Source organism: Agrilus planipennis, unplaced genomic scaffold, assembly GCF_000699045.2.
Source record: "Agrilus planipennis isolate EAB-ADULT unplaced genomic scaffold, Apla_2.0 scaffold346, whole genome shotgun sequence".
In the NCBI taxonomy this organism is placed as follows: Eukaryota; Metazoa; Arthropoda; class Insecta; order Coleoptera; family Buprestidae; genus Agrilus; species Agrilus planipennis.
This window is the reverse complement of record NW_020439031.1, coordinates 79,229-88,609: the sequence shown is the minus strand read 5'-3', so window position 1 is coordinate 88,609 and position 9,381 is coordinate 79,229. Positions and strand designations below refer to the sequence as shown.

Here is a 9,381-nt window from a genome sequence, read left to right as displayed (position 1 = left end):
ATTCTCAAGAAGTATTAAACACAGTACCATTATCATTAAATAATTCTGAGGACAATTTAGATCTAAATAAAAAGGAAATAAATAATGCTAGCATTGCTTCTGAAAATGTAGAAGTTAAAAACATCGAATGGGATTTCCCAAAACCAACTGAAGTCGATCAAGAGAAAACAGCCAATGTTAAAATTACACAAGAAATTGAATCAAAAAGTGTTAATACTTTACAAACAGAAGATCCAAATCTGCCATTATTAGCAAATGACAAAGAAATTATGTATTTGAATCTAAAAAACCAAACTCTACTAGAACTGAAAAATAAACTTATAGAAAAGATGGAAATTGAAAAGAAAGAAATTGCCCGATTAAAGTTAGTGCTAAAAGAAGTACAATACAAAAACCAAACAGAACCAGTAATAATTGATTCAAATAGTGATAACTTAGATAAAATAATGGAACTGCTTCAAAATGAAAATCAGATTCTCCATATAAAGAAAATAAATCTTGTGCGAAAAATAATGGAAGAACATGAGATATGTATTGACCTAAGTGCCAAACTTATGATGTTAACTGCTAGTTGTTAAAGTACAAATATATTACAAAAAGTGTTTACGCGAACATTTGTTTCCTAAGCTGGAATATGATTCTAATGTTATCTTTTAACATTTTATCAGTACTTACTGCTTTCATAATGTAACTTGTATAAGTACAAAAAAAATATTCTTATTGTATACTAGACCACCATTAAAAAATTATATGTTCAAGGACATTTTATTTACATGTTAATTATACTATACAATGTAATTTATCAATAATCTTCCATAATAAAAACACAGAGTTAACGTAAATAGCAGTTGGAAGTGCAATGGTATATTCAAAAACTATACAAGAAAAAATAAATAAACAGTTTTGTAAAAGTCAATACGGTAGAAGTCTGTCATTGTATAAAATAATCATACTAAAATCTAAATTCTATTCACATGAAAAGGGGACAATATCTCAAAAACAAAAAAAAAACATTTAGTCCTACATTAAAATAACGCACGAGGAATGAATAATTTCAAATATTTGATTTTGGTCCAGATACTGCTACGTGAATTTAAAACTTCTTATAAAATTTAATATAAATATTGCGAGCGGGCATAAAAATATTAAATTTAGTACAATAAATTATATGACCGTTTAAATATAAAAGTATCGAGTAAAATACAACTAGTAAGTAAATAGATTTTTGTTGTTTGAGAATTAATTAAATAATATTGGCACCATTAAATAAAAAACAATACATTATAAAATATTTTTTCCTTCTATTAAATGTTCTCAAAAACCGACAAATAATTAGTTGAAGCTTTTTTCCTTAGCAAGATGTGTTGATTTATAAATTGCCTAGTGATTATAATCATTATTGCATTTTTTTCATTTCCACCTTGCTAAAAGCTTTTTATTTATTACTATCCGAAAAATAAATAATGGAAATTACGTTGTAAATAAAATTGGATACAATAATTAAAGTTTTTACACAATTAATTACTACAATATCAGTTACGTTTAACATCTCTTTTTTGTATTGAATGTAGGTACTTTTTTGTTTATGGGATGAGTAAGAAGTACACAATTATTGTAGTGTCAAGAACATATTCACACATGTAAGACGAACTATCTATACGCATCTGGTACAAATTGGTAATTGACTGAATAAAGAAAATGATATGTTGATTTTTTTTTTCTGAAACTGTTTGTATGAACGCACTTCTTCCTCTACTACGAAACTACGTTGATACAGAAAACATTAATTTTTCGTTCATAATTTTTTGAAAGACATTAATGTTGCAAGTAATTTATGATAAGCTGCTGCTGCTATTTTTGTCTAGCTGCCCCTTTTATATAATTTTAAATTTTTGGATTGGAACTGTGTAAAAAGTATTTATGTACTACATACACATCCAATAGAACAACTATGCTTAAGAAGGAAACTGTTGGTATGTACACAATTATCAAAGAAAAACAATAGCAAATATGCCATTGGCGCAATAATCGTAAGATTTTGAAAATAAAAAGAAAAAAATGCCTTTTTCCATTCAGTTGTTAGTAAGACAAGAAGTGTACAGTGTACTTGAGTGTAGTGTACATGTAACACACAAAAATTACGAACAATTAATATTTCATATTAATTTGTTAATTACAGTCGGTATAGTAGTATGTTTTCCATGTGCGCGTGTATTATAAGTAAATTATTGTTAGTTACACTTGAAGGATCTGTATAAAAGCTGCCCTTTAAGCAACACTGAGATTCAGTCATTCAGCGTTTTGTCTTTGCTGATTACCTGTAGTAATTATAAACACGTTAACGTTATTTTACATTACGTTCAGACCCCTCATTTTATCAGTTCGCCAGTGACCACTTCACTATTTTTATTTTCAAGCAAAAAACTCCTTGTTAGTGCCTCTACTATACGAGTTTGATGTTGGCGACCTTTTTGGTTCGTCCAACGCATATGAACCCTCGTCTTTCTTTCTCATACGGTAAACAATAAACATTACCACTAATATGGCACACAGTAAACCAACAACGGCTCCGCCAATAACAGCTAAAAATATATCTTCATTAAATCAACAAATTCGAAAAATATTATCATAAAGCTTTAGAAAAAGAAATATCTATAACTGCTTTTATAATTGTAAACCTTCTCACTCCAGGTTATCTGGTTTTGGCCATGCAATTCTTGTTTTTCAAAAGTTTTGCCGTTCTTCGCTGATGGCACTTCAGTGGTATCACTTACTATTAAGCCTTAGCTCTACCGTCACCGAGTATGCCGTCAGTGAAGGGAAAAAAGAATTCTACTGACCATAAAAAAGGTGACAATCAATTCATGTCGGACGTGAAAACATAAAATTTTTAATAGACCAAATTTTGGTTCGAAAATGTCAACCGCATCATAAATAGAAGTAAAGGGGACTGGATCAATAAAAGAACTTGTGCAACTCTTTTAAGAACATTACCTGCAAGTATTCCTGGTTGAGCAAAGAAAGACGTTGGCTGATCTTCTGGTTTTGGATTCATAATTACATCCGTGTCTAATTCTGGATATTCCCTTGGAATCACAGTTTCTACTGGAGAAATTTTGTTCTTCTCTACAGGAGGCTCCGTCGTAACAGGCGGTTTTCTTGCATTAACTGTTACAAAAAGATGAGTTAATACTGAAGTTATAACTGGAAAAAGAAATAACTTACCAATAACATTTGATTGATGGTGATCTTCATCGTCGTCATCGATGGGTCCATTTCCAGAACCGCTTGCTTCTATAATGTCCCTGTCCCTCAAACCATCTTTACTGCCTCCCCCGCTTCCATCCAGCTCGTCATCGATGTCGATAGCATCGTTATATTTATTATATGTACGATCAGTGCTACTCTGCAAAATAATTGTACACATCAGAAAAAAAACTTTGATTTAATACGTAACTTACGTTTCAAATCTGTTCACTGCTTNAAATTCATAACTGCATAGACTTTTAAATAATTAATCATTAATTACGTACAGTCCGATTTTAAAATAAAATTCCAACCTAAACTATTGACGTATAGATTTTTTGCTAAACAAAACCATAGATACATAAAAACACGATAATACACAAACTTTCCAAAAATAACCAGAATCTTTTTATATAATGGAATCAATTATCTACAACCTTTGGCATATTAATTCCTCCAATTGATTTTATACATGTAAATAGGATTGATAAATTATTTAATTTCATACAATGCTTTCATTGCTACTTATTTTGTCTTTCTTTAAGATCACATTTTGTAGCACCATATGACTTCTCACTTACTATGTTAAAGTAATTCTTTAACAACAAAACAAAAACAAAGCGATTTCCAAATGAAAATAACGTGTTTGTAAGCTTACCATGCTATTACGTTTCTGCTCATATCTTTTATTTCTCATGTTTTTGGTAACTCTAGTGTTTCAAATTCTGACTCATCAGTAGCATCATATAAATAACAGTTTTCAGCTAAACCAGCAAATCTCCATTATCTTCGGATTATTTTACAGCTTTAGCAATGCCATTATAATATTTCTACGAAAATTTATATACAATTATCATTCGTTCACAAATATAAAACGTTGTTACACTAAAATACCGTAAACAAATGACAACCAACTAAGAAGTGCACAAATACAGTTACCGTAAAATTAAGCGTAAGGAACAAAACAATACAATTCCCTACTGTAATTAACAAATGGCGCCACAAATTTAACATTGGCTTAAATTATTCAAACATTAAATTCGTAAATATTTGTTTTGAGAAAAAGTTCTTCCACTGTAAAAATAGTATTTCTATATTTATATACTGGGTGATTGGGTGTAAGTAAATAACTAGGTGTATAAAACAGCCGTAAGTGGACCTTTTTTTTTATATTTCGAAATACCTTCTCTATNCCAACTAAGAAGTGCACAAATACAGTTACCGTAAAATTAAGCGTAAGGAACAAAACAATACAATTCCCTACTGTAATTAACAAATGGCGCCACAAATTTAACATTGGCTTAAATTATTCAAACATTAAATTCGTAAATATTTGTTTTGAGAAAAAGTTCTTCCACTGTAAAAATAGTATTTCTATATTTAATAATTAATTATACCAAAAACCAATACGGCGTTCGACATGTTAATCACTGACATGATAATGGCAGACCCAGAACCACAGATTAAAGCATCGTATCTATGGCGTAATGGCGCGTAAAATTTAACATTTGAACATGTAACTTCATTATAATTGTATAAGTTTATTACAGTTTTCATAAAATAATGAATTACCTGACATAATGAAGCAAATCCTCTTTTTAATAACGATAGCTGTCGTACTTATCAAAACCCTTCTTACTGGGCTATATTTTTGGTATTTTTTGAATATTTGATTTGATTAATAAAGAAAACTAGTTAAAATTAGTAAAAACGAAAGAGGGAAAATACTATAAATACAACGTTGATGTTATATACATATATTTATCTAATACACAGGAAACTAAACTGCATATCATTTTTCTAAAGATATCAACATCTAATCAAATTAAATAGCATGCGATCGTTCAATTGAAAATATCAGCCATAAACGAACGAAACAAAACGGCCTAAAATTTATACTATTATTTTAGTTCTGAATGATTATTTGGCAAATTATTTACATTAAAATCGTCTTGTTTAGGTTTTTCAACTTTCAAAACAAGATTATTATCTAAAACAATGAATTTTGAATTGGAACCCTCATCTAATAAAACTTCTATGCATTTAGCTCTATTAATATGTATTTCTGAATCTGCATTATCAAGACCTTCTTTACATGTCTCAAGGTGTTCCAAAAAAGTATCCTCCTCAGCAAATTCGTTATCGCAGCAACCACATTTAATTGTCATTTCAGTATCATCTTTAGATATAGTGTGAGCCTGAATTCTATTTTCTAAATCATCATAACTGTACAATGAAGCTTCATCTTTTATTTGTGTTGAAGATTCTTTGCAATGTAAAAGATGTTTTTTTAAGCTTACTTTTTGGATATATCCTTTTCCACACTTGTGGCAGTTGAAATTTTTGACTTGTGTATGAACTTGTATGTGTTTTTTCAAATTGCTTTGCTGTGTAAAAGAATTCCCACAAATACTACAGGAGTAAGGTTTTAATCCCAAATGGAAATTCTGGTGTTTTATCATATTAATTCGTTGAGCAAATTTTTTTGAACAGTAAACACATTGAAAAGGTTTCTCACCTAAAAAAATAGCATGGATTCATTAGATTCAAGTTACACTGAAGAACAAAACATACCTGTGTGTAGAAACATATGTTTGTCTAAGTTTGCTTGTTGAGTAAACGACTTCTCACATACACAACACTGAAATGGTTTAATGCCAAAATGAATAATCATATGCTTTTGCATATTTGCCCTTTGGGAAAATGTTTTCTTGCAAAATTCACACTCAAATGGTTTTATACCTGAATAAAACTAATGATAACAAATAGCTCATTTATAATTAACAAAACACAAAAGTACCTGAGTGAATTTTCATATGCTTCCATAAGTTGCTTTGTTGTGTAAACTTTTTATTACAAGTTCTACACTGAAATGGTTTTTCTCCAGTATGAATACGCATATGTCGTAGTAAATTGGCTTGGTTATTAAAAGTTTTTGAACAATAAGTACACGGATACCTACAAATAAAAAAAAAACATAGTAACTGTCCATTACTACATTAGTGCATAATCAAACTCTTACAAATTGCAACTGTTTTTGTTATTATTCATTTCTAGATCCTGAATGTGTAAAAAAGAATGATAATTATGATCATTTAAAGCACTTTCACGTGTATCATTAATGCGATACTGTTCTTTAGTATATAAATTATCATTATTTCCTACATGTAAGCTAGAATTGTTCAGTGCATATGCAACAGCTCTACTGTTATTTTCACTCATTCCTGCAAAACGCTAACAGTTCACAGGCCACAAAAATTAATTTAAAATGCCTGTTCTTCTAAAAAATTCATAACTGCATAGACTTTTAAATAATTAATCATTAATTACGTACAGTCCGATTTTAAAATAAAATTCCAACCTAAACTATTGACGTATAGATTTTTTGCTAAACAAAACCATAGATACATAAAAACACGATAATACACAAACTTTCCAAAAATAAATTGAGATGTATTCATCAAAAATACTACAGAGATAGATAAAAATACAAATAGCATCACATAATTGAAGAAAATAATAAAATTTTCCAATTTGTAAAAGAAATTATCAGACTTCATCGAGAATTAAATTAACATGAAAATATCAAGTTACAAAGACAAAACTTTGATAAACTAAATACCTTATACACTCTAGACACTATGAACACTACTTCAATATGTAGCAAAATAGAAATCATTTCGGAACATAACCTGTCCTTTTCTCTAGTAAATATTTATTTTTTAAAACGTTTAGAGTAGCTCCCCAAATGGAATACGAACAATCTAATGTTATAAAAGATTTTCCAGGATTATATGCCTCTGAATCTCAAAAAATAAATAATAGGGAATCCGATTGTAAGTCGCTTAATTTTTTGTTTTTATGTATCAAATTCATCAATTGTTTTTAGATAGTGAAGATGAGAAACTTACACGAAAAGACCTGCTAACAGGAAAAAAGAAGGACAAAAAGGATAAAAAAGATAAAGAGAAAGGGTATGCAGCGTTAGAAGGAGAAAGCTCAGCTGACGAAGGTTATGAAATAAGGTAATCTGCATGCAGCAACAAAACAGAATTTGAAACATTTTAGAGTAAATGCTTATTTGACCTTTTTTAAGAAGCCCAACAAAATCAAAGAAGTCAAAGTCATTTAAATTTGCATCAAAATCAAAAGAAAAAAGAGAGAAGTCTAGAGACAAAGAAAAAGACTTTGCTGATAAAAAGAAGGAAAAGGACAAGAGAATTGATAAAAAAAGCGAAAAAGAGAAAGGTAAAAATGATAAAAAAGAAAGACCAGGTGATATTGCTGAAGAACTTCCCATTTTTGGTGTTCCTCTTGAACTGGCAGTAGAAAGAAGTAGATGTCATGATGGAGTAGACCTCCCATTACCTTATAGGGCATGTATAGATTATTTGCAGATGTATGGACTTGGTTTTGAATATATCTACAAAATAAGTTCACCAAAATCTAAAGTTCTCCACTTAAAGAAGATGTACAATCACAGAGAGTTTGTTGATTTGGCAGAGCATGATGTACCTACTATTACAGGTTTACTTAAAATGTTTTTAAGGTGAGAATTAAATTTTTTGTAGAAGTACGCATAGTACATCTCATGGTTTTCAGAGATTTGCCTGAATCTATATTTACTTCAGAATTAATAGTTAGATTTGAAGAAGCTGGTGCTATTCTTAATGTAGCAATGAGGGAAAAACATCTTAAGATTTTAGTTGGTAATTTACCACCTCTCAATTATATGGCTGTTTCATGGTTAATTGTCCACCTTTACACAGTAACATTGAATGTGAGTGGATTTATATACTCCACACATATATACATTAGAAAACATTTTTTTTTTAAGGAAAAATCAACTAAAATGAATGCTCAGAGTATAGCTGCAACTTTAAGTTCAACACTACAAATCTCTCAACGTTTATTGACCGCCCTTCTTTGTCATTGTCCGGCCCTTTTTGTTGATGTAAAACTTATACAGTACATACCACCTTTAATTTCAACTGCCCAACTTCCTGATGAAAAAGATTTGATGGAAATTGAACTTAAGAAGCAGGAGTCATTACTTTCACAAATTCATTCTGAAATGAATGCCGGATTTGTTTCAAAGCAAAGGGAAGAGTTGCTGTGGGAAGTTCAAAGATTAATAACTCAATTAAAAGTAATTTTAAGTATGTAATTTAAATACATATAGTTAATTTTAAACTGTTGCACTTTTTAGAGAAAAATTAGGAGTAAAAATCGAGTTGTAGAAGAAAAGGGAATTGAAGAAAAAGTAAGCCATGAAAATACTGGGAACAGTAGTGAAAATTTAGAGACTGAAAGGATAACAGCCACTAAAAAGAAAGATTCTCAAGAAGTATTAAACACAGTACCATTATCATTAAATAATTCTGAGGACAATTTAGATCTAAATAAAAAGGAAATAAATAATGCTAGCATTGCTTCTGAAAATGTAGAAGTTAAAAACATCGAATGGGATTTCCCAAAACCAACTGAAGTCGATCAAGAGAAAACAGCCAATGTTAAAATTACACAAGAAATTGAATCAAAAAGTGTTAATACTTTACAAACAGAAGATCCAAATCTGCCATTATTAGCAAATGACAAAGAAATTATGTATTTGAATCTAAAAAACCAAACTCTACTAGAACTGAAAAATAAACTTATAGAAAAGATGGAAATTGAAAAGAAAGAAATTGCCCGATTAAAGTTAGTGCTAAAAGAAGTACAATACAAAAACCAAACAGAACCAGTAATAATTGATTCAAATAGTGATAACTTAGATAAAATAATGGAACTGCTTCAAAATGAAAATCAGATTCTCCATATAAAGAAAATAAATCTTGTGCGAAAAATAATGGAAGAACATGAGATATGTATTGACCTAAGTGCCAAACTTATGATGTTAACTGCTAGTTGTTAAAGTACAAATATATTACAAAAAGTGTTTACGCGAACATTTGTTTCCTAAGCTGGAATATGATTCTAATGTTATCTTTTAACATTTTATCAGTACTTACTGCTTTCATAATGTAACTTGTATAAGTACAAAAAAAATATTCTTATTGTATACTAGACCACCATTAAAAAATTATATGTTCAAGGACATTTTATTTACATGTTAATTATACTATACAATGTAAT

At 29.4% G+C, this 9,381-nt stretch overlaps 4 protein-coding genes across 6 annotated transcripts in view; 1 reads left to right on the top strand and 3 right to left on the bottom strand.

Annotated features, from left to right (window-relative positions):
• The window catches only part of LOC108742676 (insulin-like receptor), a 16,676-nt gene extending 12,488 nt beyond the window's left edge, over positions 1-4,188 (bottom strand). Inside the window, exons 1-2 of one of the 2 annotated variants that reach the window (XM_018477967.1) lie at positions 4,141-4,188; positions 3,905-4,076 (exon numbers count right to left, since the gene is read on the bottom strand). The gene's annotated coding sequence lies outside the window, so the exon portion shown is untranslated. Of the gene's footprint in view, positions 1-3,904 lie in introns of both variants that reach the window. The other variant, XM_018477966.1, reaches the window with a different exon arrangement.
• On the bottom strand, positions 902-3,442 carry LOC112905024 (syndecan-like). Its single transcript, XM_025976561.1, has 3 exons — positions 3,226-3,442; positions 2,995-3,168; positions 902-2,582 (listed from the first exon to the last, which is right to left on the bottom strand). Exons 1-3 carry the CDS (start codon positions 3,425-3,427, stop codon positions 2,413-2,415), a joined length of 546 nt encoding a protein of 181 aa, XP_025832346.1. The 5' UTR covers positions 3,428-3,442; the 3' UTR covers positions 902-2,412.
• Positions 4,189-5,048: 860 nt separating the features above from the next.
• Positions 5,049-6,627, bottom strand: LOC108742680 (zinc finger protein 239-like). Its single transcript, XM_018477974.1, has 4 exons — positions 6,269-6,627; positions 6,047-6,204; positions 5,821-5,988; positions 5,049-5,764 (listed from the first exon to the last, which is right to left on the bottom strand). The coding sequence occupies exons 1-4, from the start codon at positions 6,466-6,468 to the stop codon at positions 5,148-5,150; spliced, it is 1,143 nt and encodes a 380-aa protein (XP_018333476.1). The 5' UTR covers positions 6,469-6,627; the 3' UTR covers positions 5,049-5,147.
• A 278-nt stretch (positions 6,628-6,905) lies between these two features.
• Positions 6,906-9,340, top strand: LOC108742678 (ralA-binding protein 1). 2 transcript variants are annotated; one of them, XM_018477972.2, is made up of 6 exons: positions 6,906-7,082; positions 7,136-7,271; positions 7,346-7,795; positions 7,849-8,026; positions 8,084-8,395; positions 8,456-9,340. In XM_018477972.2, the coding sequence occupies exons 1-6, from the start codon at positions 6,995-6,997 to the stop codon at positions 9,158-9,160; spliced, it is 1,869 nt and encodes a 622-aa protein (XP_018333474.1). In that variant the 5' UTR covers positions 6,906-6,994; the 3' UTR covers positions 9,161-9,340. The 2 variants fall into 2 exon arrangements, with proteins under 2 accessions (XP_018333474.1, XP_018333473.1); XM_018477971.2 differs by having other exon boundaries at positions 7,343-7,795.
• Positions 9,341-9,381: the final 41 nt, after the last annotated feature.

Excerpts from the sequence above, each read along its gene's own strand:
- LOC112905024 (XM_025976561.1), bottom strand. The coding sequence starts at position 3,427 with ATGTGTACAATTATTTTGCAGAGTAGCACTGATCGTACATATAATAAA. Across the intron at positions 3,169-3,225 it reads CCATCAATCAAATGTTATTG|TTAATGCAAGAAAACCGCCT; the intron begins GTAAGTTATTTC and ends TTTTTGTAACAG. Across the intron at positions 2,583-2,994 it reads TCAACCAGGAATACTTGCAG|CTGTTATTGGCGGAGCCGTT; the intron begins GTAATGTTCTTA and ends ATATATTTTTAG.
- LOC108742680 (XM_018477974.1), bottom strand. The coding sequence starts at position 6,468 with ATGAGTGAAAATAACAGTAGAGCTGTTGCATATGCACTGAACAATTCT. Across the intron at positions 5,989-6,046 it reads GCATATGAAAATTCACTCAG|GTATAAAACCATTTGAGTGT; the intron begins GTACTTTTGTGT and ends AGTTTTATTCAG. Across the intron at positions 5,765-5,820 it reads ACATATGTTTCTACACACAG|GTGAGAAACCTTTTCAATGT; the intron begins GTATGTTTTGTT and ends CTATTTTTTTAG.
- LOC108742678 (XM_018477971.2), top strand. The coding sequence starts at position 6,995 with ATGGAATACGAACAATCTAATGTTATAAAAGATTTTCCAGGATTATAT. Across the intron at positions 7,083-7,135 it reads AAATAATAGGGAATCCGATT|ATAGTGAAGATGAGAAACTT; the intron begins GTAAGTCGCTTA and ends AATTGTTTTTAG. Across the intron at positions 7,796-7,848 it reads TTACTTAAAATGTTTTTAAG|AGATTTGCCTGAATCTATAT; the intron begins GTGAGAATTAAA and ends CATGGTTTTCAG.